At 41.5% G+C, this 17,069-nt stretch overlaps 1 protein-coding gene across 4 annotated transcripts in view; it reads right to left on the bottom strand.

Annotated features, from left to right (window-relative positions):
- Window positions 1-17,069, bottom strand: part of LOC115112995 (caskin-2-like) — a 102,722-nt gene that overhangs the window by 83,482 nt on the left and 2,171 nt on the right. For all 4 annotated transcript variants that reach the window (XM_029640148.2, XM_029640149.2, XM_029640151.2 and 1 more), the window contains exon 2: window positions 16,390-16,979. In XM_029640148.2, coding sequence (XP_029496008.2) covers window positions 16,390-16,483 — 94 coding nt within the window. In that variant the 5' untranslated portion in view covers window positions 16,484-16,979. The remainder of the gene's footprint in view (window positions 1-16,389; window positions 16,980-17,069) is intronic.

The raw sequence follows: 17,069 nt of genomic DNA, 5'->3' as shown, positions 1-17,069 counted from the left end.
CATTTTATTGGATTTTGATGTGGTTTAAGCATTGTTGTGGACTTAGAACATCCAATTTCTTGGTTTTTCTGTTAAAAAAAATGTAAATGAGAACTTTTAAAATAAAAAGACAGAAACCTGGAGAAAAAAAACCTGGAGAAAACGGAACTTGGGAAAAAAAAAGTAGCCCAATTATACAGTATGTCAAAGCTGAGAAGAGCCCTGAGTGGATTCCCATCCATGCCTGACTTCACTGTACTAGGCACATGATGTGTGTACTGTATTAGGCCTACCACAGAGATAAAACCATCCATCGGCCCCTTTAGAAATGACTGAGGGAATAAGCAAAAGTGTGTCGACCCCGCAATATGTTACTCAACACAACTATGCAGAACGCCAATTTGTGTAGCTAATTTCACTCTCGCGTTACGTACATGTGAAGGGTATACATTTTGCTTCAGTCAGACTCACAGTGTTTCTCATCCTTTATCAGAACAAGATTTAGCCTTTTAAACGTTTATCCTTTTAAAACATCTAAAAGTGGGAACAGATGACGGCGCTTTAATAACCTCCGTCTCTATATCTAACATCAAGTCTGAGTAACAGAACAATCAGAGGGCATAGCAGATCAAAGCAGCAGCTCTTCTACAACAACAAAAGCAGCATCCTGCTGATTCTCATTAAAATGACTGATACAGCCCTATTCCCTAAGGAGCACACACACACACATGCACACACACACACACACACACACACACACACACACACAGATGTACGCACACACACGTATCAGTCTTATCAAAGCTATTTTGTCAGACAATAACATAAACCTAGTCCATCCATACATGCACAAACAATACCAAAATCCCTGTTTACCACGCTTACAGACAAGATTTTGTCTTTGTCTTTCCCCAGCTGTATCGGGCAGACAAATCATGAAAACAGTTCTAGGGCAAGTACAGATAGGGGCTACAGAAATTGGTGACTTAGTTTTTGGCATACAATATGACTGAGTGCTAGTCAGATACTGGAGAGAGAAAAAAGAGAAGAAGAGAGAGAAAAGAGAGACTAACCTAATGAAGAGAGAGAGAGAGAGAAAAGACACTAACCTAATGAAGAGAGAGAGAAAAGAGAGACTAACCTAATGGAGAGAGAGAGAGAGAGAAAAGACACTAACCTAATGAAGAGAGAGAGAAAAGAGAGACTAACCTAATGGAGAGAGAGAGAGAGAAAATACACTAACCTAATGAAGAGAGACAGAGGAAAGAGAGACTAACCTAATGGAGAGAGAGAGAGAAAAGAGAGACTAACCTAATGAAGAGAGAGAGATAAAAGAGAGACTAACCTAATGAAGAGAGAGAAAAGAGATACTAACCTAATGAAGAGAGAGAGAGAGTAAAGAGACTAACCTAATGAAGAGAGAGAAAAGAGAGACTAACCTAATGAAGAGAGAGAGAGAGTAAAGAGACTAACCTAATGAAGAGAGAGAAAAGAGATACTAACCTAATGAAGAGAGAGAAAATAGATACTAACCTAATGAAAAGAGAGAAAAGAGAGACTAACCTAATGAAGAGAGAGAGAGTAAAGAGACTAACCTAATGAAGAGAGAGAAAAGAGATACTAACCTAATGAAGAGAGAGAAAATAGATACTAACCTAATGAAGAGAGAGAAAAGAGATACTAACCTAATGAAAAGAGAGAAAAGAGATACTAACCTAATGAAGAGAGAGAAAAAGAGAGACTAACCTAATGAAGAGAGAGAAAAGAGAGACTAACCTAATGAAGAGAGAGAAAAGAGATACTAACCTAATGAAGAGAGAGAAAAGAGATACTAACCTAATGAAGAGAGAGAAAAGAGATACTAACCTAATGAAGAGAGAGAAAAGAGATACTAACCTAATGAAAAGAGAGAAAAGAGATACTAACCTAATGAAGAGAGAGAGAAAAGAGAGACTAACCTAATGAAGAGAGAGAAAAGAGAGACTAACCTAATGAAGAGAGAGAAAAGAGATACTAACCTGATGAAAAGAGAGAAAAGAGAGACTAACCTACTGAAGAGAGAGGAGAGACTAACCTCATGAAGCGAGAGAAAAGAGATACTAACCTAATGAAGAGAGAGAAAAGAGATGCTAACCTAATGAAGAGAGAGAGAAAATAGAGACTAACCTAATGAAGAGAGAGAGAGAAAAGAGAGACTAACCTAATGAAGAGAGAGAAAAGAGATACTAACCTAATGAAGAGAGACAAAAGAGAGACTAACCTACTGAAGAGAGAGGAGAGACTAACCTAATGAAGAGAGAGAAAAGATATACTAACCTAATGAAGAGAGAGAGAAAAGAGAGACCAACCTAATGAAGAGAGAGAAAGGAGAGACTAACCTAATGAAGAGAGAGAGAGAAAAGAGATACTAACCTAATGAAGAGAGAGAGAAAAGAGAGACTAACCTATTGAAGAGAGAGAGAAAAGAGAGACTAACCTATTGAAGAGAGAGAAAAGAGATACTAACCTAATGAAAAGAGAGAGAAAATAGACTAGAAGGGTGCATACGCTGCCTGGAGGCAAGGTGCTCTGAGTTTCCTGGCATATGCTTTCTGAATGATACATCTCTACTGTCTGATTAATGGTAAGACTTATTAGAGAGAGAGAGAGAGAGAGAGAGAGAGAGAGAGAGAGAGAGACTAACCTAATGGAGAGAGAGAGAGAGAGAAAAGACACTAACCTAATGAAGAGAGAGAGAAAAGAGAGACTAACCTAATGGAGAGAGAGAGAGAGAAAATACACTAACCTAATGAAGAGAGACAGAGGAAAGAGAGACTAACCTAATGGAGAGAGAGAGAGAAAAGAGAGACTAACCTAATGAAGAGAGAGAGATAAAAGAGAGACTAACCTAATGAAGAGAGAGAAAAGAGATACTAACCTAATGAAGAGAGAGAGAGAGTAAAGAGACTAACCTAATGAAGAGAGAGAAAAGAGAGACTAACCTAATGAAGAGAGAGAGAGAGTAAAGAGACTAACCTAATGAAGAGAGAGAAAAGAGATACTAACCTAATGAAGAGAGAGAAAATAGATACTAACCTAATGAAGAGAGAGAAAAGAGAGACTAACCTAATTAAGAGAGAGAGAGAGTAAAGAGACTAACCTAATGAAGAGAGAGAAAAGAGATACTAACCTAATGAAGAGAGAGAAAATAGATACTAACCTAATGAAAAGAGAGAAAAGAGAGACCAACCTAATGAAGAGAGAGAGAGTAAAGAGACTAACCTAATGAAGAGAGAGAAAAGAGATACTAACCTAATGAAGAGAGAGAAAAGAGATACTAACCTAATGAAGAGAGAGAAAAGAGATACTAACCTAATGAAAAGAGAGAAAAGAGATACTAACCTAATGAAGAGAGAGAGAAAAGAGAGACTAACCTAATGAAGAGAGAGAAAAGAGAGACTAACCTAATGAAGAGAGAGAAAAGAGATACTAACCTAATGAAGAGAGAGAAAAGAGATACTAACCTAATGAAGAGAGAGAAAAGAGATACTAACCTAATGAAGAGAGAGAAAAGAGATACTAACCTAATGAAAAGAGAGAAAAGAGATACTAACCTAATGAAGAGAGAGAGAAAAGAGAGACTAACCTAATGAAGAGAGAGAAAAGAGAGACTAACCTAATGAAGAGAGAGAAAAGAGATACTAACCTGATGAAAAGAGAGAAAAGAGAGACTAACCTACTGAAGAGAGAGGAGAGACTAACCTCATGAAGCGAGAGAAAAGAGATACTAACCTAATGAAGAGAGAGAAAAGAGATGCTAACCTAATGAAGAGAGAGAGAAAATAGAGACTAACCTAATGAAGAGAGAGAGAGAAAAGAGAGACTAACCTAATGAAGAGAGAGAAAAGAGATACTAACCTAATGAAGAGAGACAAAAGAGAGACTAACCTACTGAAGAGAGAGGAGAGACTAACCTAATGAAGAGAGAGAAAATATATACTAACCTAATGAAGAGAGAGAGAAAAGAGAGACCAACCTAATGAAGAGAGAGAAAGGAGAGACTAACCTAATGAAGAGAGAGAGAGAAAAGAGATACTAACCTAATGAAGAGAGAGCGAAAAGAGAGACTAACCTATTGAAGAGAGAGAGAAAAGAGAGACTAACCTATTGAAGAGAGAGAAAAGAGATACTAACCTAATGAAAAGAGAGAGAAAATAGACTAGAAGGGTGCATACGCTGCCTGGAGGCAAGGTGCTCTGAGTTTCCTGGCATATGCTTTCTGAATGATACATCTCTACTGTCTGATTAATGGTAAGACTCTTATTAGAGAGAGAGAGAGAGAGAGAGAGAGAGAGAGAGAGAGACTAAGACTAAAGAATGTTAAGAGAAGATCGGGAAGACTGAAAATCAAATGTTATTGGAATGGATGAATCCACTGCTTGCATTCTAGCTACTGTAGGTAATAAAATAACAGTTATGCTGGATTAAGTGACGTTATCACACACACATAACCCCTTCAGTTAAATTCCTCGGCAATCCCAGACAAGCTCCTCCATCTGTCCCGGGAAGAAGGGGGTCAGGATTAAAGTGTGTGTGTGTGTGTGTGTGTGTGTGTGTGTGTGTGTGTGTGTGTGTGTGCGTGTGTGTGCGTGTGTGCATGCATATTTGCTGTACTAGCATGTTTGGCTGACATGAAGACAATGAGTCGACAACCTCAATTATATCTTTAGCCCAGTTAGCTAACAAGCTGACTACTCTTAGCTAATAATAAGATAACTAATGTCAGCTAATAACAAGTTGACTACTGTTAGCTAATAATAATATAACTACTGTCAGCTAATAACAAGTTGACTACTGTTAGCTAATAATAAGATAACTACTGTCAGCTAATAACAAGTTGACTACTGTTAGCTAATAATAAGATAACTACTGTCAGCTAATAACAAGTTGACTACTGTTAGCTAATAATAAGATAACTACTGTCAGCTAATAGGGTACTCTAGTTGGCGACCCATAGCTTCATACTGTAGGATAAATGGAACAGTGGTATTAGTGGAACACACACACCACACACACCCCTCTGTCCAGTAATCTCACCCTGGGCCATCTGGGATATCCCTGATTTGAGCAGAGGAATGAGGGAGCGAAAGAGGGAGGAGGTAAAGATGAAGAGAGGGAGCTAGAGAACTAGCAGATGTTAAAAAGAACAGGATGGTTTGTAAAGGAGTGTGAGCTTTAACATGTGGGGTTATGTTGCATTAATATGTGCAGGTGAAGGACTGTGTTTTTCAGATTTAAAATTCACCTCTGTTCTGCATGAAACTTCAGTCATTTGTATAGATGTAGTGACAGACTACTAGGGTTATATAGCACGAACACCAGCATGTATCTAGAAGACAATAGAAATGGTAATAATGAGGAGCTATACTAACAATAGTCTTCCTTTAAGGAGGAGTGTTAGGGCAACGTGCAAACAGCACCCATGAGGAGCAAGAACCTCCCACAGCCATATAATTCAAGCTGTCACTGGGGGCATGTAAGTTCAAATCAAATTAAATTGTATTTGTCACATGCACTGAATACAACTGGTGTAGACTTTACTGTGAAATGCTTGCTTACGAGCCTTTCGCAACGATGCAGTTAAAAAATATGTAATAGTAACACAAGAGGAATAAAATAAAATGCACAAGAATGGAGCTACAAAATATACACAAAAGTATGTGGACATCCCTTCAAATTAGTGGTTTCGGCTATTTCAGTCACACACGTTGTTGAAAGGTACATATAATCGAGCACACAGCCATGCAATCTCCATAGACAAACATTGGCATCAGAATGGCCTTACTGAAGAGCTCAGTAACTTTCAATGTGGCATCATCATAGGACCTTTCCAACAAGTCAGTTGGTAAAATGTCTGCCCTGCTAGAGCTGCCCCGGTCAACTGTAAGTGCTGTTATTGTGAAGTGGAAACATCTAGGACAGGGATCATCAACTAGATTCATCCGTGGGACGATTTTTTTGTTGAGCGGATGTTCGGGGGGCATAATTACAAATCATTTGTAGACTGCAAATTGACCGCAAGAAGCCCAAACAGATATAATGTTTGACGAAAACATTATCATTTCAAACCTTGATTACATTTGTGTATGACCACTTGTCTCTCTATTATGCGTGGGAATACTTGGGAATAGATTTCTTAAATTAAAATTACTTGGAGCTGATTTCCTGGTGTTTTTACAGTATTTTATGTCCAACATTTAAATGTATTAAAACATATTATTATAAAAAGATTTGCTCAGAAATCTTGGGGGGCCAAATAAAACCACCCGCGGGCCAATAGTTCAGGAACCCTGGTCTAGGAGAAAAAAACAGCTCAGCCGCGAAGTGGTAGGCCACACCAGCTCACAGAACGGGACCGCCGAGGAGTGCTGACCTCAACCCTATCGAACACCTTTGGGATGAATTGGAATGCCGACAGTGAGTCAGGCCTAATCGGCCAACATCAGTGCCCAACCTCAATAACACTCATGGCTGAATGGAGGCAAGTCCCCCAGCAATGTTCCAACTTCTAGTGGAAAGCCTTCCCAGAAGAGTGGAGGCTGTTATAGTAGCAAAGGGGGGACCAACTCCATATTAATGCCCATGAATTTGGAATGAGATGTTTGACAAGCAGGTGTCCACATACTTTTGGTCATGTAGTGTATATACAGGGAGTACCAGATCAATGTGCAGGGGTTCAAGGTATTTGAGGTAGATAGGTACACGAAGGCAGGGTAAAGTGACTAGACAACAGGATAGGGTCAGTGCAGATAGTTTGGGTTCCATAAATGGACTATTTAGCAGTCTCATGGCTTGGGGGTAAAAGCTGTCTTGGAGCCTGTTGGTCCGAGAGCTGATGCTCCAGTACAGTTTGCCGGACCGTAGTAGAGTAAACATTCTATGGCTTGGGTGGCTTTTTTCGGGTCTTCCTCTAACACTGCCTGATATAGAGGTACTGGATGGCAGGGAGTGATGTACTAGGCTGTCCACGCCACCTTCTGTAGCGCTTTGCGGTCAAGGGCGGTGCATTTACCATACCAAGCAGTGATGCAGCAAGTCAAGATGCTCTCGATGGTGCAGCTGTAAAACTTTTTGAGAATCCGAGGGCCCATGCTAAATCTCTTCAGCCTCCTGATGGGGAATAGGCGCTGCCATGCCCTCTTCATGACTGTGTGGGCATGTGTGGACCATCTTTGTTTTTACACTGCTGCTACTCACTGTTTATTATCTTATTATCTATGCATACTTTACCCCTACCTACATGTACAAATTACCTAGACTAACCTGTACCCCCGCACATTGACTCGGTACCAGTACCCCCTTTTTTTAGCCTCATTATTGTTAATTTATTGTGTTCATATTATTATTTATTTTTTAAACTTTATTTAGTAAATATTTTCGTAACTATTTTCTTAAAACTGCATTGTTGGTTAAGGGCTTGTAAGTAAGCGTTTCACGGTAAGGTCTACACCTATTCAGCGCATGTGACAAATACAATTTGATTTTATGTTAAGTACTTAGTGATGTGGACGCCAAGGAACTTGAAGCGCTCGTCCTGCTCCACAACAGCTCTGTCGATGTGGTTGGGGACGTGCTCTCCATTCTGTCTCAAATAGTCCACTGTCAGCTTACTGAATAAAATAGTTCACCATGAGTATGTCTTTCGCCATGATGAATCGGTCACCTCCACAAAAATGTTATGCCTGCATTTTTGGACCTTCTTTGGGTCAATAATAGCGGGTCTTAGTGGACGGCCAGACTAGGGTAGCGTACCAAATGACACCCTTATCCCCTACATAGTACACTATCCTATGGGCCCTGGTCAAAAGTTGTGCCCTATGCAGGGAATAGGGTGTCATTCGGGATGTAGCCTGGGCTAGTCTAGGAGAGGACAGAGAGACAGGACCTGTCAGCAGATGGTCAGTCAGACTCAGGATAAAGCCAGACTCTGGTCTATCAGCTCTCTGACCATTGGGCGGCATCCAAAATGGCAACCTATTCCCTATTTAGTGCACAACTTTTTACTAGAGCCCTACGGGCTCTCAATAGGATATGGATCAAAAGTAGTGCACTATATAGGAAATATTATGAAATGTGTGTGTATATTATGAAATAAGGTGAAATTTGGGACGCAGTCCTGGTCTATGGCCCTATGGTGACCTACTACCACCTGTTCCCTTTCTTTCCATACCTGTCTGATTGGCCCTCACACCTTGACTAACAGAGTTCAAAATGGGGTTGAACCCCAATCCATCAGACAGACAGACAGACCTTTTACAGCTCCACATAATCAATAGGCATGCTATTCAACTTAATTGACACCTAGCCAGAGCTATACCAGCCAGTGTAGACCAGAGCATCTGGGATTCTGTCATTCTTACAGCTCTCCTGCGGTGATGAACGACTGTAGCATTGACCAGATCCTTAACCCCTCCACTAGGGTCAATGGTGATGACATGGTGTGTGTGGTGTGTGTGTGTGTGTCAAATCAAATCAAATATTATTTGTCACATGCACCGAACACAATGGGTGTAGACTTTTCTGTGATATGCTTGCTTATGAGCCCTTCCCAACAATGCAGAGTTAAAAAATATTTAAAATAACTAGTAACACAAGAGGAATAATATCCACAAGAATGGAGTTATATACAAGGCATACCAGTATCAGATCACTGTGGAGCTATTTACAGGGAGTAACAGTACCAGATCACTGTGGAGCAATATACAGGGAGCACCAGTACCAGATCACCGTGGAGCAATATACAGGAAGTACCAGTTCCAGATCACTGCGGCTCTATATACAGGGAGTACCAGTACCAAATCACTGTGGAACAATATACAGGGAGTACTAGTACCAGATCACTGTGGAGCAACATACAGGGAGTACCAGTTCCAGATCACTGTGAGCAATATACAGGGAGTACCAGTTCCAGATCACTGTGGAGCAATATACAGGGAGTACCAGTACCAGATCACTGTGGAACAATATACAGGGAGCACCAGTACCAGATAACTGTGGAGCAATATACAGGGAGTACCAGTACCAGATCACTGTGGAACAATATACAGGGAGCACCAGTACCAGATCACTGTGGAGCAATATACAGGGAGTACCAGTACCAGATCACTGTGGAACAATATACAGGGAGTACCAGTTCCAGATCACTGCGGCTCTATATACAGGGAGTACCAGTACCAAATCACTGTGGAACAATATACAGGGAGTACTAGTACCAGATCACTGTGGAGCAACATACAGGGAGTACCAGTTCCAGATCACTGTGAGCAATATACAGGGAGTACCAGTTCCAGATCACTGTGGAGCAATATACAGGGAGTACCAGTACCAGATCACTGTGGAACAATATACAGGGAGCACCAGTACCAGATAACTGTGGAGCAATATACAGGGAGTACCAGTACCAGATCACTGTGGAACAATATACAGGGAGTACCAGTACCAGATCACTGTGGAACAATATACAGGGAGTACCAGTTCCAGATCACTGCGGCTCTATATACAGGGAGTACCAGTACCAGATCACTGTGGAACAACATACAGGGAGTACCAGTACCAGATCACTGTGGAGCAATATACAGGGATTACCAGTTCCAGATCACTGTGGAACAACATACAGGGAGTACCAGTACCAAATCACTGTGGAACAATATACAGGGAGTACTAGTACCAGATCACTGTGGAGCAACATACAGGGAGTACCAGTTCCAGATCACTGTGAGCAATATACAGGGAGTACCAGTTCCAGATCACTGTGGAGCTATTTACAGGGAGTAACAGTACCAGATCACTGTGGAGCAATATACAGGGAGCACCAGTTCCAGATCACTGCGGCTCTATATACAGGGAGTACCAGTACCAAATCACTGTGGAACAATATACAGGGAGTACTAGTACCAGATCACTGTGGAGCAACATACAGGGAGTACCAGTACCAGATCACTGTGGAACAATATACAGGGAGCACCAGTACCAGATAACTGTGGAGCAATATACAGGGAGTACCAGTACCAGATCACTGTGGAACAATATACAGGGAGCACCAGTACCAGATCACTGTGAGCAATATACAGGGAGGACCAGTTCCAGATCACTGTGGAGCAATATACAGGGAGTACCAGTACCAGATCACTGTGGAACAATATACAGGGAGCACCAGTACCAGATAACTGTGGAGCAATATACAGGGAGTACCAGTACCAGATCACTGTGGAACAATATACAGGGAGCACCAGTACCAGATAACTGTGGAGCAATATACAGGGAGCACCAGTTCCAGATCACTGCGGCTCTATATACAGGGAGTACCAGTACCAAATCACTGTGGAACAATATACAGGGAGTACTAGTACCAGATCACTGTGGAGCAACATACAGGGAGTACCAGTTCCAGATCACTGTGAGCAATATACAGGGAGTACCAGTACCAGATCACTGTGGAACAATATACAGGGAGCACCAGTACCAGATCACTGTGGAGCAATATACAGGGAGTACCAGTACCAGATCACTGTGGAACAATATACAGGGAGTACCAGTTCCAGATCACTGCGGCTCTATATACAGGGAGTACCAGTACCAAATCACTGTGGAACAATATACAGGGAGTACTAGTACCAGATCACTGTGGAGCAACATACAGGGAGTACCAGTACCAGATCACTGTGGAGCAATATACAGGGAGTACCAGTACCAGATCACTGTGGAACAATATACAGGGAGTACCAGTTCCAGATCACTGCGGCTCTATATACAGGGAGTACCAGTACCAAATCACTGTGGAACAATATACAGGGAGTACTAGTACCAGATCACTGTGGAGCAACATACAGGGAGTACCAGTTCCAGATCACTGTGAGCAATATACAGGGAGTACCAGTTCCAGATCACTGTGGAGCAATATACAGGGAGTACCAGTACCAGATCACTGTGGAACAATATACAGGGAGCACCAGTACCAGATAACTGTGGAGCAATATACAGGGAGTACCAGTACCAGATCACTGTGGAACAATATACAGGGAGCACCAGTACCAGATCACTGTGGAGCAATATACAGGGAGTACCAGTACCATATCACTGTGGAACAATATACAGGGAGTACCAGTTCCAGATCACTGCGGCTCTATATACAGGGAGTACCAGTACCAGATCACTGTGGAACAACATACAGGGAGTACCAGTACCAGATCACTGTGGAGCAATATACAGGGAGTACCAGTTCCAGATCACTGTGGAACAACATACAGGGAGTACCAGTTCCAGATCACTGCGGCTCTATATACAGGGAGTACCAGTTCCAGATCACTGTGGAACAACATACAGGGAGTACCAGTTCCAGATCACTGTGGAGCAATATACAGGGAGTACCAGTTCCAGATCACTGTGGAACAACATACAGGGAGTACCAGTTCCAGATCACTGTGGAGCAATATACAGGGAGTACCAGTTCCAGATCACTGTGGAACAACATACAGGGAGTACCAGTACCAGATCACTGTGGAGCAATATACAGGGAGTACCAGTTCCAGATCACTGTGGAACAACATACAGGGAGTACCAGTACCAGATCACTGTGGCTCTATATACAGGGAGTACCAGTACCAGATCACTGTGGAACAACATACAGGGAGTACCAGTACCATATCACTGCGCCTCTATATACAGGAAGTACCCGTACCAGATCACTGTGGAACAACATACAGGGAGTACCAGTTCCAGATCACTGCGGCTCTATATACAGGAAGTACCAGTACCAGATCACTGTGGAACAACATACAGGGAGTACCAGTTCCAGATCACTGCGGCTCTATATACAGGAAGTACCAGTACCAGATCACTGTGGAACAACATACAGGAGTACCAGTTCCAGATCACTGCGGCTCTATATACAGGAAGTACCAGTACCAGATCACTGTGGAACAACATACAGGAGTACCAGTTCCAGATCACTGCGGCTCTATATACAGGAAGTACCAGTACCAGATCACTGTGGAACAACATACAGGGAGTACCAGTTCCAGATCACTGCGGCTTTATATACAGGAAGTACCAGTCCCAGATCACTGTGGAACAACATACAGGGAGTACCAGTTCCAGATCACTGCGGCTCTATATACAGGAAGTACCAGTACCAGATCACTGTGGAACAACATACAGGGAGTACCAGTTCCAGATCACTGCGGCTCTATATACAGGAAGTACCAGTACCAGATCACTGTGGAAAAACATACAGGGAGTACCAGTTCCAGATCACTGCGGCTCTATATACAGGAAGTACCAGTACCAGATCACTGTGGAACAACATACAGGAGTACCAGTTCCAGATCACTGCGGCTCTATATACAGGAAGTACCAGTACCAGATCACTGTGGAACAACATACAGGGAGTACCAGTTCCAGATCACTGCGGCTCTATATACAGGAAGTACCAGTACCAGATCACTGTGGAACAACATACAGGGAGTACCAGTTCCAGATCACTGCGGCTCTATATACAGGAAGTACCAGTACCAGATCACTGTGGAACAACATACAGGGAGTACCAGTTCCAGATCACTGCGGCTCTATATACAGGAAGTACCAGTCCCAGATCACTGTGGAACAACATACAGGGAGTACCAGTTCCAGATCACTGCGGCTCTATATACAGGAAGTACCAGTACCAGATCACTGTGGAACAACATACAGGGAGTACCAGTTCCAGATCACTGCGGCTCTATATACAGGAAGTACCAGTACCAGATCACTGTGGAAAAACATACAGGGAGTACCAGTTCCAGATCACTGCGGCTCTATATACAGGAAGTACCAGTACCAGATCACTGTGGAACAACATACAGGGAGTACCAGTTCCAGATCACTGCGGCTCTATATACAGGAAGTACCAGTACCAGATCACTGTGGAACAACATACAGGGAGTACCAGTTCCAGATCACTGCGGCTCTATATACAGGAAGTACCAGTCCCAGATCACTGTGGAGCTATATACGCTGATAGGGATATTTAAAACGAACCAAAAGCTGGTTTTAGCGTCAGCAGTTGGTTATGGCTTGAATTTTTACAGCTGAAACACAGCCTATCCAGCTGTGACGCACACTGTCCATATGCAAAATACTTTGTATTTAGAAACATTTTATTACAACCAAATTTATTAGAATGATTCACCTTCCTGGTTTTATGGTGCCAACTCTGTGGTGCCCATGCAATGCAACTCCTGGAGATGTGAGAATACGATCTGATCTGTAAGATCCGATTATGTTCATAAAATATATTTGGGTGCAGTATAGTCTTTCTCCCTTTCTCTTTATATTGGATCTATACTGGATCCAGCTACTGTGAAAAGTTTGGATGTCCTGTACATCAAACCCTCCTCTGTCTTAATGTTACATACCCACAGGGAGAAACTATGGTGCCTGTAAGTGTATTTACACGTAGCCTATTTAAAACAAGTTGTGGTTTATTTTTGTTTCGAATTTGATTTGAATTATTCTTTCTCTTTTTAGGCCTCATCAATAGTGAATTTTAATCTTGCTTATTGGCAATGTTTGGCATGTACATGGTCAGCCATAATGTGATTTACAGTAGGCCTAGCCCCTATATCAGTGTGAATGCTATTGAAGCCATGCAATTACTTAGAACAATGTGGACTGCAAAATGGGTTCAAGTTAATGTATTTAGCAAAGATAGGATAGCTCTACATTTTGTTATTTCATTTTGGTAAGACATTTAACAAACAGACTAACATTGGAATTGGAGTTGATTCCAAGGGAATACATTAAAGACTGGAAATACACAACTTGAAGCAACCACATATTTAGCCATGGAGCACATTCTGATTGGCCAGTGAGGGCACAAGCCTCAACACACCCACAACTTGTTTGTTCATGAAAACCCAGCCCTTTCACGCCGATAATTGTAGTTGTGAAAATAGCAAAAATATTTCTGACACACCCCGGAACCTATAGCGCTAACGCCTGCGCCTAGATTTACCATTGCATTAGGTTTGTTAAAATAGAGCCCTTCAAATGTTAAGTCTTATCGTCCTGAGATACTAAACTACTCGTTTACAAATGGGAAATATTACAGACGGGCCATTGCAAAGCATCAGAAAGTAGCCTATTTTTCCAGTCAGGGTAGAGTACTCACACAAGCATATTCCAAGAGTGAAACTGGCTAATTTCATTTTGATGAATGCATTACATCCGGAAAGTTGGTAAAGTGAAATAAACCACACTGCAAATGAATAGTGACGGGGGGAACAATTGAAACAGTTACATATTGGGATATTATTTTGGATGATATACCGTGTCGTTTTAACAATATCTAGATATTATTTTGGATGATATACCGTGTCGTTTTGACAATATCTCAATATTATTTTGGATGATATACCGTGTCGTTTTGACAATATCTCAATATTATTTTGGATGATATACCGTGTCGTTTTGACAATATCTCAATATTATTTTGGATGATATACCGTGTCGTTTTAACAATATCTCAATATTATTTTGGATGATATACCGTGTCGTTTTGACAATATCTCAATATTATTTTGGATGATATACCGTGTCGTTTTAACAATATCTCGATATTATTTTGGATGATATACCGTGTCGTTTTGACAATATCTCGATATTATTTTGGATGATATACCGTGTCGTTTTGACAATATCTCGATATTATTTTGGATGATATACCGTGTCGTTTTAACAATATCTCTATATTATTTTGGATGATATACCGTGTCGTTTTGACAATATCTAGATATTATTTTGGATGATATACCGTGTCGTTTTAACAATATCTAGATATTATTTTGGATGATATACCATGTCGTTTTGACAATATCTCGATATTATTTTGGATGATATACCGTGTCGTTTTGACAATATCTCGATATTATTTTGGATGATATACCGTGTCGTTTTAACAATATCTCGATATTATTTTGGATGATATACCGTGTCGTTTTGACAATATCTCGATATTATTTTGGATGATATACCGTGTCGTTTTGACAATATCTCAATATTATTTTGGATGATATACCGTGTCGTTTTGACAATATCTCGATATTATTTTTGCATTAGTTTGCTGTGCCTACACCAAAAGTCCAGTATTTTTTCTTCATGGCTTGTTCACCATCTACTTTTTAAAAAGGTAGCCAATTTGTTTTCAGCAATTTTATTAACATGACTGATCAACAGCAAAAAAATCTCATGACTCCCACTTGTCCCTGTGCAGCAGACATATGGTGAGCAATATATTTGGAAAAGTTTGTGGTCACACGCACATCCTTAAAAACATAGGTGCTGGACTAATAAAGAATACTAGTATAAAACAAGAAGGCCCACATACTGTTAAAGCTCCCAATCCACTGCTTTATTGACAACGTTTCGGTCTGAAACGGATCTTCGTCAGGTAAAAAAAATATATATATTCACAATAAAATCCCAGTATTGAATCGTAACACATATAGAATCATGACAATCGTAAGAATTGCAATACATATCGTATCGGCACCTAAGTATCGTGAAAATATAATATTGTGAGGTCCATGGCAATTCCCAGCCCTACAAATTAAAAAATGAATGCAACAACTACGCCACTAATTTCCTTTCCCGAGCATTGAAACATTTAGCCCATGAGTGTTTGACTGTTGAAAGGCATTAGCAGCATGTCATGATGTGTAGGGATAACGCTAACCCCATGTGCTACGGACAGGCCCTTGTTCCTCTGAGCCTGTCACCGAACAGAGCAGAACAGCAGCCACGATGTAAGCACAGGCACATAACAGCAAGAAAGAGGTTTGAGAGAGAGAGAGAGAGAGAGAGAGAGAGAGAGATGAGACTTTCTCCTGGCCAGGATGAGGAGAATACTGTGATTAGCAACAATGCTATGGTAGGCTAACCTCGCGAGCAGTTTGACTTGAATCTATAGAGATAAGCAACACCGAAGCTCCACTGTGAGGGTGCATCCCAAATGGCACCCTATTCCCTATACAGTACACTACTTTTGACCAGGCAGACCCTGAGACATATTGTACAGTACCAGCATCTGTGTTTTGGAGATTAGGTCATATTGTTAGGGGTTTGACTACATTTAAATTCAAATTGTCCGACCCCTAGATGGATCATTGGTTGTGGTGGATGGTTGAACCTGATTCTGCTATTTTAAATACAACGTTTTTCTTTTGATATAGATACAGAGAACAGTATCACTCAGATAAGGGACAGACAATGCTTCTGCTGTACATTGCATCAAGCCAACAGATACACATGCTCTGAACACAAACACAGGCAGACACGGGCTGCATCAGGAATTGAAAGAGAAAGCAGATGTGTGTGTGTGTGTGTCTAGGTACTCACTGGTTTTGTTGCATTTAACCTTAGCCAGAAGTTTGTGTGCCAGGAGGATGTCTCCACTCTTCACTGCCACCAGGAAGTCCTGTTCCTTACCCATAACTGACCACCACACCAGTGACCAGTAACCACACACGGTCCTTACGAGGTCAGTTGTCTCAACCGCGTCTAAGTGGTCCTTGGCAGTCGAGGCCTCAACCTTACCCAGTCAGGTGCATGTTGATTCCTTCGGATACACAATGATGATGAACGTACAGAAGAGCGTCACAAAACGCCCAAACCAGCCAGTCTGTCTGCCTGCGTGTGTCAGTCAGATAGGAATCAACCAGAACAGCCAGCAGAGAACATTTTTATCTCCGGGCCTAGGTTAGGCTAGGCATCAACTGGGTGAGATGGTGAGATAGGTGGGGTAGTTGGTTGTTAGAGGCTGTGTTCCTCTGCCTTCTGTTGGTTGCTTGGTTTCCAGAGTGTATGTTTGTGTATGGGGCCTGGTTGTCTGTCCCGATGTAAATCAAATGGAGTCTGCCTGGAATTGTCCTTAGGGCAAGGTGTGTGTTGGGTTCTCAGCTGTTTCCGCCAACCTGAAACAGTAAAACCTACCAGAACACACAGACATGTCATCATGACCTGGGCATTCACTACTATTTAATAAAAGCATTAGCAAAGCACTGGGTGTTATTACAAGT

Source organism: Oncorhynchus nerka, linkage group LG28 (assembly GCF_034236695.1).
Source record: "Oncorhynchus nerka isolate Pitt River linkage group LG28, Oner_Uvic_2.0, whole genome shotgun sequence".
Taxonomy (NCBI): domain Eukaryota; kingdom Metazoa; phylum Chordata; class Actinopteri; order Salmoniformes; family Salmonidae; genus Oncorhynchus; species Oncorhynchus nerka.
Note: the sequence above shows the minus strand (reverse complement) of the source record. Positions and strands in the feature narration are given on the sequence as shown.